The 16,140-nt window shown below is 38.5% G+C and overlaps 1 protein-coding gene across 1 annotated transcript in view; it reads right to left on the bottom strand.

The window, feature by feature from the left end:
- Positions 1-16,140, bottom strand: part of RPGRIP1L (RPGRIP1 like) — a 121,320-nt gene that overhangs the window by 59,584 nt on the left and 45,596 nt on the right. Inside the window, 6 exon segments of the mRNA XM_030582218.1 lie at positions 3,323-3,474; positions 7,700-8,152; positions 9,902-10,019; positions 11,344-11,523; positions 14,264-14,314; positions 14,549-14,655. Coding sequence (XP_030438078.1) covers positions 3,323-3,474; positions 7,700-8,152; positions 9,902-10,019; positions 11,344-11,523; positions 14,264-14,314; positions 14,549-14,655 — 1,061 coding nt within the window.

Raw genomic sequence — 16,140 nt, 5'->3', positions numbered from 1 at the left:
TCAAATTATAACAGGAAATATTTCTGAAAGCAGCAGAGATTCAGCCAGGTGTGTATAAGGTTTCTTTCTACCCTATTTCCCCACAAAATACAGATTCTAATGCTTATTTTAACAACTGCCAGTACCACCAATTAAATGACCACACCACACCTCTAAGTGTTTGTGTGTGTGTGTGGGGGTGGAGGGGTATTGTTGTCTGAGGTCTACAGGTGGGAGGGAAAGGACAGAGGTCAGAAGCTGCTGCAAAAGGCGGGAATGGGTCAGCGTGGCACTGTTGACTCATTCCCTGGGAATGGAACGGTAGAAAAGGGACAAGTCCAGGTGGGATAAGCCCCTTTCCACAGAGCAGGCGAGGCAGCACCGACCCTCACTTCCTTTAGGTGGCAAAAAACCAATTTGGTCAGGACCTGCTGTGGGCATTGTGCTAGTCACCCCTTTTTAGGTAGCTGGGAAGGAATTTTTTCTTCACCACCAACTTGGCCTAGGTGGAGTGGAGGGTTTTTTTGCCCTCCCCACAGCGTGTTCAGGGGGGGCTCTGTTAATGTGAAGCGAGTTAAATAATAAGTTGTGATATATAGTCTAAGCATGGGGCGGATGTCCAGTGCAGGTACTCCATAGGTAGGGCCCCTACCAATTTCACGGCTGTGAAAATAATGAACTCTCATCTCCCCCGTGCTGCTGGGAAGCCCCCTAACTGGGAGGCTCCTAGCTGCAAATGCTGGCCAGGCTGGGGAGGCATAAGACTTGTCCTTTCCCTGTATGGCTTCTCTCAGGCACCTTTGAGTGCCTCCCCCTTCTGCAGAAAGCTCTGGGGCTGGACAACAGCCCCAGAGGTTCCTGCAGCCGGAGGAGGTTTGTGGAGGTGAGTCCGACCTCTCCCTGTTGCAGGGAGTGCCCTAGCCGGGGATCCTAGCTGCGAGTCCCCAATGGGCTGGGGAGGGACAGGACTTGTCCTTCCCCTGCATGGCTGCTTGGAGGTGGGGGAAAAAATCAGACCCACCAGGTACCTTTTGGGTTGGGACCCTGACAGTTACAACACTGTGTAATTTCAGATGTAAACATCTGAAAAACACAAAATTGACCAATTAAAAAACCCTCTGTTCATGAAAGTGATGAAATTGACTGTGAATTTGGTAGGGCCCTATCCTTAAGGAAGATATACCATGACTGGATAACTAGCTTAGTAAAGATTTAAAAAGTAGGTGATGGTTAAAGGAATGGAATAGGGGTGGATTTAGGGTTCCTATGAATGGTCTGGCAGGGAGTCAACCTCCTTTCTCATAGCCCACCTCTACCTTCCTATAAGAGGGGGTGGATGGTAAGGTACAAGCAATGGGTTGGCTGGTGAGACCTGGACGGAAAAAGACAGGGGCTGGCGGAAGCCCCCTGGGTAGTTATTGAATGAACATGGGATTACCTGCACTGTACACTTTTATCTGCTGGGTACTCCCAGAGATCTATAATAAAGTTGCGGCCTGATTAAAACCATATCAAGTGTTCCTGTCCTTCTTTTGGTATAACTGGACAATGAAAAGACTCTTCAATTCTTGTAAACACGAAGCCAGAGTAAGATATTGCAATACTGTTGCTATCATCAACTGCTACTTTATTTTTAACAACTACAAATTGAAAATGCTTGCACTGATCTAAATTTAAGTTACTGCATCAAATTTCTCAGGTTACACTGATGTAAATCTGGATTAACTCCATTGAAGCCACTCCAGATTTACACTAACAAACTGAAAGCAAAAAGGGGTGACTCACTGTTTCATTTTGTTTAGCTAAATGTTTTTGTTTCCTAAGCCAATGTCAAACATATCTGAACTTCTCCTCTTTTACTCCTCTGACTGTTGCTTACTGTTGTTGTGATGCATAAGTAAAGTCATATGTTAAAGCATGTTAACAGACTTCATTAATAGTCTAGACAAAAGGAAAAAGTAACAGCTCAGTGTTAAAAATATTAGTTTATTGTAGTATATTTTAAGTAACTTTATTGTAAATCTGTGAAACTATCAAAGAAAAGCTATTTGGTAAAAATTATTTACTGTATTGTGTTAAATTGTTTTTGCAACATGTCTAACTTATATAAGCAAATATGAAATCCTGTATTCCACTACAGAATTTCAAATTAACTCCTTTAATCTGGACTAACTGCAGAATTCTGCAATAGCGCTAATGTATTTTTCATTAACATTTGTAATTTTCAAGAGCAAGAAACAGCCATTGAGTTTAAAGGATTTGTAAGCATTTTGGAACCAGGCCTTTCTGTATATTCTGTACAACAGTATGCATAACACATAATAAAATAAATAACAATGGGTCCAATCCTGCAAGGGATAACACACTGAACTCTGCAAGAGGTGATCATCAGCTCTAATTTTAGTCACTTGGAGTTCATGAGGCTTCTTTATAACTGAAGGAGATGCTAAGCAACTTGTAAGATCTTGGTCGACAGTAGAAATATTGACCTTGCTTTGAAAATTAAAGCAAGTAATGGAGAATTTCTGTACAGTCATGGTGCAGTTTACACTATTCATTTTTATCCATAGCAGTTTGAGATATGAACCCAAATACTCATCTCTAGCCTCCTAGATAGGCTATGATCCTGTATTGCTGAGAAGTCAAATTGGCTGAGAAAGTTTGAAATGTTGGTAACATTTTCCATTTAAATGTTTCTTTGATTTAAAATCATCATCAAATTTTTGGAGAAAAGATGTATTTTGTTTTTTTAGACCCTTTCACAGGAAATGATTTTCTTTTTTTAAATGAGCTCTGTTTTAGTTGAGTTTTTGCTCACTCTTGAAACTTTTTTGACAGGCCACTTTTCTCTCCCTCTCGCATTTTCTCCTGACCGAGAAATATAAAACACAGTCTCAAACTGATTAACCAAACAACAAAAATCTTAAGATTTCTTCTGCTCAAGCATTTCACATGTACTAGAGGGCTGAGTACTGGGCCAGCCTAGAATTCATGGGTATTGCAGTAGAGCAACATGTTGGAAAAATTTGGCATCTCAGAATCAAAAGAGTTAAACAGAATGGTTTACTCATTATTATTTCACTACTTCAGGCCAAGAAGTTAGCAACAGCTAGTAGTTTTAGCGACAATTAATGACTGATGGTTAAAACCTATTCTCCCTGACACAACCATATATTATATCATACAACTAGTAAAATAAAAACTTTTCTGATCAAGATCCCTTAAAAAGCAATGAAAAGAGTTTATATACACAGCAAAAGCTAACAGTGGAAGGAAGCTATTGAACTGAAAAAAAAAATTGAACATCTTACTCTGTGTGAATACCAAAAATAAATTAGCTTACCTGTGGGGCTTTTTCATGTTCCTTTAAATTGGATGTTATGTATCCCAGAGCTTTTGACCTCTCTTTGTAGAGTCTGATAGCCTGATCCATAGGAACTCTTAACCTGACCCAGTAATCCACTGTGCCATAGTTTGGGATATGTCCTTCAGTTCCTATAGAATATTTTATTATATATAATACTACATACAAAAAAATTAATTACATAAATATTTCAGTAGCAAATCAAACACTAAAAAGTTAGGAAGTGCCAGAAGTAAAGCCGCCTGTGGAAAATTAAATCTACCCTCTTGTGAATATGCATATGGTCTGACAGCACTGCATCAGTAGTCTATAGCAGAACGAGGAATAGAAGCCAGATCTCTTGCAGCCAACTACAGTGCCTAAATGAAGAAGAACATTCTTTTTCTTCTTGTCCATCCTCTGCATTGAATGAGGCACAGGTCTTGTAGAACAAACAGGTGATCACGTGCATATGCATATAATAGTTTTAGTTATAAGGTGGGTGCACAAATGGTTGACAAACAGTACTCAAAGAGAAGTTATCAGTGGTTCACCGTTAAACTGGGAGGAAGTACAAGAACATAAGAATGGCCATAATAGGTCAGACCAAAGGTCCTTAGCCCAGTATCCTGTCTACCGAAAGTGGCCAATGCCAGGTGCCCCAGAGAGAGTGAACTTATCAGGCAATGATCAAGTGATCTCTCTCCTGCCATCCATCTCCACCCTCTGACAAACACAGACTAGGGACACCATTCCTTACCCATCCTGGCTAATATCCATTAAAGGACTTAACCTCCATGAATTTATCCAGTTCTCTTTTAAACGCTGTTATAGTCCTAGCCTTCACCACCTCCTCAGGTAAGGAGTTCCACAAGTTGACTGTGCGCTGTGTGAAGAACTTCCTTCTATCTAGCAGAGTCCTTCAAGGAATGTCGGAGGCTCCCCCTGGCTCCGGCACCACCTTCGCTCATCTCCCGGTGCCTCAGCGCACTGCGTCCAGGAGCGGCCCCAGACAGAGCTAAAGCTGCATAGCTCCTTCCCGCTCAGAGCTGCATAGTAAGGGGACGGGACTGCAAGCACTGGTTCCTGCTGGATCATGGCCGCTGCAGCTGCTGTCCAGGGCGCTTGTAGGCTCTGGAAGATGGGGGACGTGGGGGTAGCGGCATGCTAAGGGGGCCGGAGGGGGTTGGATAAGGGGCAGGTCAGGGGACAGGGAGGGGAGGGGGCAGAGGGTTGGGGGCAGTCAGGGGATGGGAACAATGGGTTGGATCATGGGCATTCCGGAGGTCTGTCAGGACGGGGCAGGCGGTGTGGATAGGGGTCAGGGCAGTCAGGGGACAGGGAGCAGGCGGGGTCAGGGGGGGGGGTTCCCCGGGGTGGCGGCTCAGAGGGTCTTGGGGGGTAGTCAGGGGATAGGAGCAGGATGGGTCGGGGATTCTCGGGGAGGGCAAGTCCAGGGGCGGAAGTGGTTGGGGGTCAGATAGGGGGCAGGGCCACACTGTTTGAGAGGCACAGCCTTCCCCACCCTAAAGCTCTTTCAGCAGTTTGAGGCTTGCAGACAGCTATTTAACACAAGTTGCTATCTGTTCCCTAGGGCTACCATCCATTTCACTTCTCAAATGCCAAATTATAGTCTACATTTAATTTCAGTGCCATAGGGAGATTCATGTCAGAGGAGGGTAGCTTCATTTAAAATTAGCCACTTTAGATTAACAGTGATAAAACCAAGAGAGCCATGGGGGAGGGATCACATGAGAAGAGCAATATCCTACACCACATACCTCCTTCCCAACTCGACCAAGGGAGACCCCTCCACCCCATCCCCTGCATTCCCTGAGGCTCCAGAGGGGTTAATTCAGTGGTTCTCAAACTTTTGTATTGGTGACCCCTTTCACTAGCAAGCCTCTGAGTGTGACCCCCCCTTATACATTAAAAACACCTTTTTTATATATTTAACATTATTATAAATGCTGGAGGCAAAGCAGGGTTTGAGGTGGAGGCTGACAGCTTGCAACCCCAGTAATAACCTCGTGACCCCCTGCGGGGTCCCGACCCCCCGTTTTCAGACCCCCTGTGCTAATTTATTTTAGCACCCTGTGTCAATTCACATGATTGTGTTATTTTGAGCAATTTCAGTTTTCACAACATAGGCTCATCCCAGATTCTGGAACAAGCTCAAAGCGTCAGTTCGTGTGGAGTATGTACAGAAGCTATGCTAAAGACAACCCACAGTAACTGTCTCAGTTTGTGAGGGACCCCATGGAACAGCCTCTAGGAAACAGATAAATTCATGGAGGTTGAAGTCCATTAGTGGCTATTAGTCATTATAGGTAAGGAATGGTGTCCCTAGCCTCTGTTTGTCAGAGGGTGGAGATGGATGGCAGGAGAGAGATCTCTTGATCATTAGCTGTTAGGTTCACCCCCTCTGGGGCACCTGGCATTGGCCACTGTCGGTAGACAGGATTACCGGGCTGGATGGACCTTTGGTCTGACCCAGTATGGCTATCTTAGTTTACGTTCTAACCTAAATGAACCCAAAGTTATGGAGACAGATACGAGTCAAGGAAGCCAGAGTATCAGAAAACTGGAAAAATCTCTGACTGAAATGGGCTCAGGTGTTTGGTCACAGCTGAGGTGGTTCAAAATTTTTTTTTTTGGATTTTTTCTTAAGCAGAATTTTTTTTATTGTTTCTTTAAAACAATCAAACACAGCAAGCAACAAATATTTGGGCCACATACTTCTGAAACCCCAAACCATGTTCAGGTTTTTGCAGACTAATTTCAGCTTTTCAATTAAAAAAAAAACACACAAATTTTGAAGGAAAGCAGACATTCTCTGTGATTTTTTGCTCTTTTTTTTTTTCTTTTTTTTTTCAAAAATCCCTAGTTTTCGCATCCAAAAAAAGTTTTGATGGAAAATATTTGTCCAATGCTCTTTTATGAGCTTTAGTGCCTTTTAGCACTAGCCTGATGCTGAGAACCAGTGATACCTTGTAAGGTGACTTGTAAAGAAGTTTTCTTAAAACTGGGTTTGTGCCGAGACGTGGAAGGGTTTTAATGTTTATTTTTCCAGGGCTGCTGGGGTGGGGATGGGGTGGGGTGGAGGGGGAGTGGGACAATTTGCCCCGGGCCCCGCAAGGGCCCCCCATGAGAATATAGTATTCTGTAATATTCAACCTTTTTTATGGAAGGGGGCCCCTGAAATTGCTTGCCCCAGGCCCCCTGAATCCTCTGGGCGGCCCTGGGAAAAATCAAATGCACAACTGCAAAATGGGGGAATAACTGGCTAGATGCTAGTACTGCAAAAAAGGAGCTGTGGATCACAAATTGAATATGAGCCAACAGTGTGATGCAGTTGTGAAAACAGGTAATATTCTGGGGTGTATTAAAAGGAATGTTGCATCTAAGACACAGAAGATAATTGTTCTGCTTTATTCAGCACTGATGAGGCTGGAGAATTGTGTCCAGTTTTCGGTGCCACACTTTAAGAAAGATGTGGACAAGAGAGCAACAAAAATGATAAAATGTTTAGAAAACCTGACTTATCAGAAAAGGTTTGGGCATGTTTAGGTCCTTGAAAAAATGAACACTGAGGAGAGATTTAATAACAGTATTCTAAAATGTTAAGGATGTTTTGAAGAGAATGGTGATCAACTGTTCTCCATGTTTGCCGAAGACAGGACTAATAATAATCAGCTTAATCTGTAGCAAGGGAAATTTATTAGGAAAGACTTTCTAACCTAAAAGAATAGTTATGTTGCTGGAAGAAATTACCAGTGGAGATTGTGGAATCCCTGTCATTGAAGTTTTTTTAAGACTGTTTAGACAAAACACCTGTCAGGGATGGTCTAGGTATATTTGGTCCTGCCTCAGTGCAGAGAAATGAATTAGATGACCTCTCAAGCACTCTCCAGCCCCTACATTTCTATGAATTTTATATAATTTAAAACTGTATTCAACAACAGTAAAAAACCCAGAAGCAGAAAAAAAGCATGGAACAGTTAAAGTATGGCAAAATTATAAGCAATTGAAAACACATAATGGAAAGTTAAACAAATTGCTGGTTTAATTTATCCACATTGTCTCTAGTATATGTCATAGACAGGCACCATTACATTGTTATCGCCTGCTATACACATCCTGAATGTTCATTCCATTATAGGCAATTTGTTCCCTTCAGGGCCTGCCCACAACTGCCAACTGATCAATGTGAAACGTACATTCACATCCCAGAGCAGAATTTGGTCTTGTATATACAATTTCTTTTTTTAAGTTGTAAAACATAATTCAGTGCTGTACATTAATTCAGCATAAATATGTACTGTTATAACTGTCAGTTAAAATATCACACATATTACACTTTGAAATGTTACTTACCAACTAAAATTGCTGTACTATAGATCCTGCCATTATTTTCCAAGATTTCATGGAATCTCAGCTGACATGCTGCAGCTGTTTCATAATCTGTGCCTAAGGCATGATGAACTTCAAGAGTGATAGTGCTTTTCTGTATGTATTGCAAAAAGAAGTCATCAACGCGCACAAGATACTGTGAAGTGAAGTTATAGGATGGATTAAGACCATGAACTACTGGGGTTGTCTGCAGTTCAAAGTCATAGAATGCATAGGTACAGAAAGTTACAGGTTCCTGGTCACCAAAAGCATGCACAGCTTCTGTAGAAAATATCACTTTGCTGATGTGAATTTCAAATAGGTTTTCTCCTCTTTCTAAGTGGACAGTTTCATCAAATTCATCTGCTGGATCCTCTGGCAGGATTTCTGGTCTGAATTTGTACTGTTTGGTACCGTAGGCAATATCCTTTAGTTGAGCTACAACAAACAATATGAAATTGAACTAAACATGAAAATCTTTTTCTTGTCATCAACAAATGCTGCAAGAGAACTCGATTAAATGACTGAATACAGAGAAAATAAAGGGTAATTCAATAAAGTTAAAAAATGTCATTTTTTTCAAACATTTCAGTGCTCCTAATCTGTATAATTGCTTCTAGGTATCAGATGATTCACAAGTTTTCTATATGGGGCCTGGTGCTCATATAAGTCACTCTCGTATAAATCAGGAATAACTCCATTGATGTCAATGTAGATACACTGGTTTTACACCACAGTTTCAGTGCACTGGAGTTAATAAACGATTGCAAGGCAATTATGAGAAAAAAGCCTTAAATGAAACTTATTATTTTTTTTTTTTAAAGGGAGCATGGGTTCAAAAACATACCAGAGATTTAAGCTACATATTTTTGCAGAGCTGATCGAGGATTAATGACAGAGTTCCTTATGGAATGCACTGGGTATAAATACCTCCCCCTGATGCATATAGTGGGTCAACCCCTCCACCCTACTGGTCTGCCATCTTGCTGTTCCCACCTTGGCTCTGTTCAGGTAAGTCCATCTCCCTTTCTCCTGCCTTCTAATCAAATACATTTGGGACCTGTAAAAGAGCCCCAACTCCTTTTTCTTACTGACCAAAGACCCACTGCATTCAAGGTGTGATAAATTTTTGCAGTTGAAGTATACAAATAAGTAAGTATACAAAATAAGTTTTATTTTTCAGAGAAAAAAAATAAAACCAGGGCCCAAGCCACCATAATATTCTTCAGTTCATAGGATACACTTTTATAGTACATAAAAAGAATCGAGCCATGATTAAAATTCTTATTGCATTAGTCCTTGTTAGCTAATGCTTGTTTATTTTTACATATAAAATCATATTTTAAATGCAAAAGAAAAACAAAGCTGGCTTCATTCAATTGTGCAATAATTTGCGAACTAATGGAAAAAATAAAATGAATTTTGAAGAATTAAAAGAAGGTTCAATATTAGGAAATAACAGCCATTTCAAATGTAAACTTGAAAATAGAAAAATTAAAAAACAACTGGGCCTAATTTAATATTTTAACAATAAGATAATGCTTGTTTGGAGTATTACTGTTTCTAATGTAAGATAAACCAGAGATGTTAAAAATTATTTATGTACAGTAGAATCTCCAAGTTACAAACATCAAAGTTATGAACTGACCAGTTAACCACACACCTCATTTGAAACTGGAGGTATACAATCATGCAGCAGCAGAGAGGAGACTAAAACAAACAAAAAAAACAAACAAAAAACCCCCAAATATAGTAGAGTATTGTGCTAAATGTAAACCACTAAAAAAAAAAAGAAAGAGGGGAACAGCAGCATTTTTGTTCTACATAACATAGTAAAATTTCTAAGCTGTATTAAGTTAATGTTCAGTTGTAAACTTTTGAAAATACGGTAATGTTTTGTTAAGAATTACGAACATTACAACCTCCATTCCCAAGGTGTTTGTAACTCTGCAGTTCTACTGTACAACATTTTCTCATACCTGAGACCTCTCTTTTGAGGCAAACGTGAACTGGTTGCTCTGAAAACCTTTCCAATTTTGCCTTTATGCATAAAGTGACATCAACATTTGCAGTGTAACACTATATTTTTGGTGGTGAATACTATAGTTGCAATAAATGTTTAAATCCTAATAATTTTTGGCAGATTAGGTATATTAAATAGGATCAAAAACTGGATTAAAAATTTACCTTCTAATTTTCGGATGCGTGCAGCCCTAATGTCAAGAAGATGGACATACTGTTCAAGTTTTAACTCATAATCTTTCTGTAAACCCTCCATCTTCTGCGTCACTGCTTCAACTTCAGTCTGAAAGAATATTAGTAAAGATAGTATATTCTGATAATTTATCATATTTAGGGAAAAAGGTGCCATTTCCTTTTTTTAGTTGAGTTAAACAATATAATATTATTAACAGAAATATTCTAAATTATGTACAAGGACAGATGTCAACTGATGAAACTGAAGAATTAATTTTGGGGAAAACTGGACAGCTCAGAGGACTAATAATGGAATATAGATTAGGTGAATTAATATAAAATAATTTCTTTTAAAAATCAACATTTATTGTTCCAAGTAGCTGCAATAAGAATAGTATCTCCCTATTGTTTAGGAGAGCAGAGATTGTGGTACTGTAGTGACTAAAGACTGGCAAATATTGACTTTTTAAGTGCACTCATTCTAAGGCTTCTAGCTAACCTCTAGTCAGCCCAGACTGGTAAAGCTGTGACCACTTTTGTACACATTATGTCACAGTTCTAGAGTGGTCACCATTTATTTGGCACACACCATGGAGTTTCAATAACAACTAATAGAAAAAAAATATTTAAATTCAAGATTGAATTCATATTTTGAGACTATGCAAAAATAGCAACCATTTCCAATTAATTAACACAACAATCTATTCTAATTCCAATAGAAATAGACTCAGGCCTTGTCTACATCATGAGGTAATGCATCCTATGGGGGTTGATTTCTAAAGCGCAAATATGTTGCGTATTAAATGGTTTGTGTGAACCCTGATGGTGTGCTCTACAGGTTTCCTAACTTGCTTTAACACTGCTCTGTGTAGTCAAGCTTCATTAACAATAGTGATTAGCTATTGTTCAGTTTAATGCTCTAATGTATTTCAAATTTAGATGGGTTCAGAATGACATCCATTATGTGAACAAGGTCTGCAGTTCCAGAAATGAGTTTGTCAGAGGAGGAGTGAACAGAGTGCTGACTGGGCCAGAAGCTTTGCTTTGCCTGTACACTTCAAATCAGAACTCACATATGGCTGCAAAAAGGCTTGTATTCAAGGAATGAGCTAGCAGAGGCAGTTTACAACCATGTGGATCCTGTGGACTGAACCGAACATTGTAGATGCAAACAGACTACGCTGTCCCTAGCTATGGAACATGGATTTCATCCACTCCCACCCTTCTGAATTTCACCCTTCTAGCCAATATTTATCACAATGGGAAATCTCCTGATGACCTCAAATATATCAATATTTAGTTCTTCATGCTGAAAACTTCCTGAATTCACAAGTCTTACCATTATTCAAATTTCTTGATAGTGAAAAAAGTTAAGGGTGCTGCTAATATTAGTATTTTGTTACAGTTATTTTCCACGTCGAACAGTTTAGTACCTGATAATCTTTGTTAATTTTATGCTGCACAATTAACATATTCCGTGTCTTTTCAAGTTCTTGCACTGTTTCTGCATGTGTTGCTTGAAGATCCCGCATGGCGTATTCCGTATCTTTATGGATGTCATCTTCTATTTTCTCTAAAAAGGTAAGGTCTTCATTTTTCTGCTGTTTGCGAACCTACGAGAAAAAGTTTGTTTGTTTTATTATTGGAGAACAATTTTGCAGTACAATTAGGTGTTTGCTTGCATGTTTTAATCTACCATGAACAAGACACTAAAACACAGAAAGAACAGGAGTACTTGTGGCACCTTAGGGACTAACAAATTTATTTGAGCATAAGCTTTTGTGGGCTAGAACCCACTTCATCGGATGGATACAGTGGAAAATACAGTAGAAAAATATACATATATACACACACATATATATGAAACAATGGGTGTTACCATAAACACTCTAAGAAGAGTGATCAGTTAAGGTGAGCTATTACCAGCAGGAGAGAAAAAAATCTTTTTGTAGTGGTAATCAATACAGTCCATTTGCAGCAGTTGACAAGAAGTTGTGAGGAACAGTGTGTGTGTGTCGGGGGGGGAAATAAACATGGGGAAATAGTTTTACTTATATAATGACCCATCCACTCCCAGTCTTTATTTAAGCCTAATTTAATGGTGTCCATTTTGCAAATTAATTATAATTCAGCAGTCTCTCGTTGGAGTCTGTTTTTGAAGTTTTTTTTGTTGTAATATTGTGACATTTAGGTCTGTAATCAAGTGACCAGGGAGACTGAAGTGTTCTCCGACTGGTTTTTGAATGTCATAATTCTTGGTCTGATTTGTGTCCATTTATTCTTTTACATAGAGACTGTCTGGTTTGGCCAATGTACATGGCAGAGGATACACGGACCCTGGGCAGCTATATATGACAGTTTCCCTGACCCTGTGCAGCTCTTCCCTCTGTACTGGACATCCAAAGCACATTAAAGCTCCTAGGTGCTTGGTGCTTTTGAAAATCAAGACAACTTGCATAAGTGCCTAAATTTAGGACTCTTATGTTCAGCATCAATTTTTTAAAATCTTTGTCTAAACCTGCTTCTCCAAAATTGGTTTCTGATTCTGAGAAATCCGATCCACGGATGTCATGATCTTATTATGACATAAGTATCATCCATCAGAACGTCACTCCCAGCACTGACACTTCCCTCTACCCATAAACCCTAACCAACACAGAAAGTTACTAGAAATCTTTTTAAAACCCTCCCACCAAGTGTTTTGGGCCCAAAAAGGAACAGATGTTAGAGATTCTTTAAAACTGATTAGGGACATAGCCAGTGCTACTGATTTTACTTGGAAGGTGCTTATATAATACTGTTATGGGGCCCAGTATAAAACCCCAAAATTCAATCAATCAATCAGCTAATCCCAATGTAATTTGTGACTTTGATCTTATAGCATTTGGATGATTACAGTTCTGAAGATGATGTCATCAGTGTAAATTTAATCAGATGAAGTGCTGTTTGTCAATTCTGCATTATTACAGGCTCATCCAAAATATTCAGACTAATGAAAATACAGAGTCCTCTCAAGTTCAGCAAAAAGGATCGCATGGGTGTCTCATGGAAAACTTCGAAGAATATTCAATATTAGATACAATTCTAATTACGTTATTAATTACTTTGTTTAGCTTTCTTTTTAATGTTGCTTTATTCTTTAGAATTAAGGACATCTGAGAGGATTGCTTTTCTACTGGTGAGGGCATGGTCATGCAGAGGTATATTTATCACCTGTTTTAGTCAACACATATATATGGGCCATTAGACAGGTTGGTGAGGAGACATGAGTTGGAATATATTCTCAAATATGGCTTATCTGAGGAGGTCTTTATTATGGGGGGTGAATCACATATTAGTTAAGACAGAGTTATTATTCTTGTGGTTCTTTCTATGCTTTAAAAAAAACAAAACAAAACTGGTATGATACCTAAAGTCCAGGTCAAGTGATTCTTCTCCTCCACTTTTGTTTATTGTAAATAATGGAAATCTATATCCATAGAGTTTTAGCTGGAAGAACTTATTGGCTTTTCACCCAAGATCATAATCCTTTACATTGCCTCAGCCAGACACTAGGGTTTTCAATACTAGTGGGATATTAATACTTTTTCTATTCCAGTCTTCTAAAAGAAAGTTTAAAATAGTGATTTTTTTTTGTTGGGGGATCTTTTGATTTTAGAAAGGATATTTATCTTTAAGAGTCCAAGATGGATCATATATAATGTAACAAATGTGAATCTTTTAAAAGAAAAAAACATCAATAAAAAGGATTCACCTGAACACAGGAAACACACTTTCACTTCATTGCAGTCTTGCTGTAAACGACAGAATTACAAACTATGTGCAAGAGAAAAAAATGTCTTTTTCTGGTTCTTTTATAAATAAGCAGGAACAGGTGTTCACGCACCAGAGAGCATCTTTTTATCGTGCTTTCAAAGCTAAACATTTTAGTTTGGAGTATACTTCCATTACTTTCAAAATTAGTGAGCAAAAAGTTGTATTTGATCAACACTATAATAGGGTAAAGTGACAAATAAACAAACAGCAACTCTTTTCACTGAAATTTAAAAAAAGGTAAAGTTTTAAAAGCAAGCGTCTGCCGATCTGGCCTAATTCATTTTTGATGTTATTATGAAATATGTACATAACCTAAATAAATTTCATCCTGCCATCTTTTCCTCTCTCCCGTCTGCTTTTCTGTAACTGGAAAGTGACATGTGCACATGTACAAACAAGCAGCATTAGCTACTAAAAGATGCACAAATGATTCACCTCTTGAAGACTGAGGTACTGTGTAGAGAACATGCAAAAGTCATCAGAGTTAAAAAGTAGAGTGGGATAGATCAAAATGTGGTCAATTTCTGTATAAGTTACCTTTATAAGCATGAGGGCTTCACTGAGTTCTGCCATTTCAGTATCACTCTCCTGAAACAGAAATAGTCAATAAAAGGTGTTATGAATGTGTGAATGAATAATGAAGAGATACATTCAGAATAACATGGTGCATTCTCACTAAACATGACATTTTGCCTGATATCATGAATAAATAAACTCCATCATACTTCTGCATTCTTTTGGTTTTGCTTTTAAGAGTACTTGCACTATGCATAAAACATAGAAAGCTTTTTTTGGTCATTTTCTAAACAGAAAAAAGTTTACCTTGGTGAAAAACTTCATGCGATTTTTCAGTTCATCTAGCTGTTGCTTGTGTTCCAGATAATGCAATTGTAATTCTTTGTTCTCTTGGGTCAGCTTCTCATTTTGGTCTTATTAAACAAAAAACAAACACCATACTCCATTTAATCCAATATAACTCAAAAAGTAGTGATACTGATTTTCAAATCTACTTCTATATAATAAACGCATTTTTAAATATTTGCCCTCTATTCCTTATATGTAGCAAGTCATATTGTCTTAGCTAGTTGCAAGACAACATTGAACATTGGTTTTCTTGACCTGGTAGTTGGAATTAATATAGGGAGGGTTGTTCTTACTGACATTAAAGCTCAACTCAATGCATTAAAAAAAAATCTACATTCAATATGCTTCTTTTTAAAATACAGAGAAACCTTGAACATCATCACACTAAGCATTTTCAACCATTTTTGTGTAATATCCTTAGTCAACCATTAATTCATCTGGCATGGGGTGTAGAGATTTCCCAAAATTACCCACTAACATGCAATTAAATCCATATCAATAGCTAGCAAGCTTTAAAAGGAATTTTGCATCAGTAAGGATGAAGTAAAGAAACTTCAGGATTAGGCCAAATGATTTTTAATTCAATTTAGTTCTACCAGTGCAACTTCTCTAATATAGACCAGTCCTAAATTTAAATCTTTTCCAAATTACTGAGGTTCCTGAGACACAGATGTAGAAAATGTCTACCACTCTCTTTAGTTTATTGCAATGTTTTCTATAATGTGTATTCCTCCTCCCTTGACTATCTATTGAGGATCCCAAAATTATATTCCCTCATCCTTTGCTGTAATATTATAAATTCATTTTACTGGTTAGAGATACACAGTCAACTTGATGTGCAAGCATTAGCTTTTGCAATTCCCATTTGTACAAATAGGAGTTGATTGGATAAAACTCCACATTTATTTGACAGTATATCCTTCTCCTTTCAAGAAAATAGTCTCTGACACCTTCTTAATGCTAAGACCTTTTCTGTTAACCTCAAGATATGCTCCATAGCTTATCTATATTTACAGAGTTGCTTTTTAGTTCTGAGGACTAAACTCAGCGGATACCAGAGTTTCTAGTTCTGAAGGTTTCAAATACTGGCATTAAACTACTTTTTATTCTGTATTTATATGACACAATCACTAAAATTAAGAGAACTCATCAGCTAAATCAACTTTCCTATACACAGCCACCTCAACTGATATGCCTTTCAACCCAAAAATCATAATGGCCAAACATACTCCCTCCCGCTACAGAACACTCACTTTCAATTGTAATACAGAACCACTAACAATGGTTTAATTCTCTACCACTATGTAGAAAGCATAGACTCCTCCTGTGGCGGTGGCTGCACTAATAGCAACAGCAGCAGCACATAGGCCTCCTTTCCCCTAACACAAGCTGTGACATGAGCTGTCTCCGTAGACTTTAGACGACATCATTGCATCAATTTACATTTGGGTTACTGCTTAGACGGTTATCTTCACAACTCTAAGTGTTATGGAAACATTATCTTTCTTAATCAAAAGCTTAAACTTGCAGGTAACACGTGGTCAGGAAAG

This window comes from Gopherus evgoodei, chromosome 12 (genome assembly GCF_007399415.2).
Source record: "Gopherus evgoodei ecotype Sinaloan lineage chromosome 12, rGopEvg1_v1.p, whole genome shotgun sequence".
Taxonomy (NCBI): domain Eukaryota; kingdom Metazoa; phylum Chordata; order Testudines; family Testudinidae; genus Gopherus; species Gopherus evgoodei.
The sequence above is the reverse complement of the archived record's forward strand: the minus strand, read 5'-3'. Positions and strand labels throughout refer to the sequence as shown.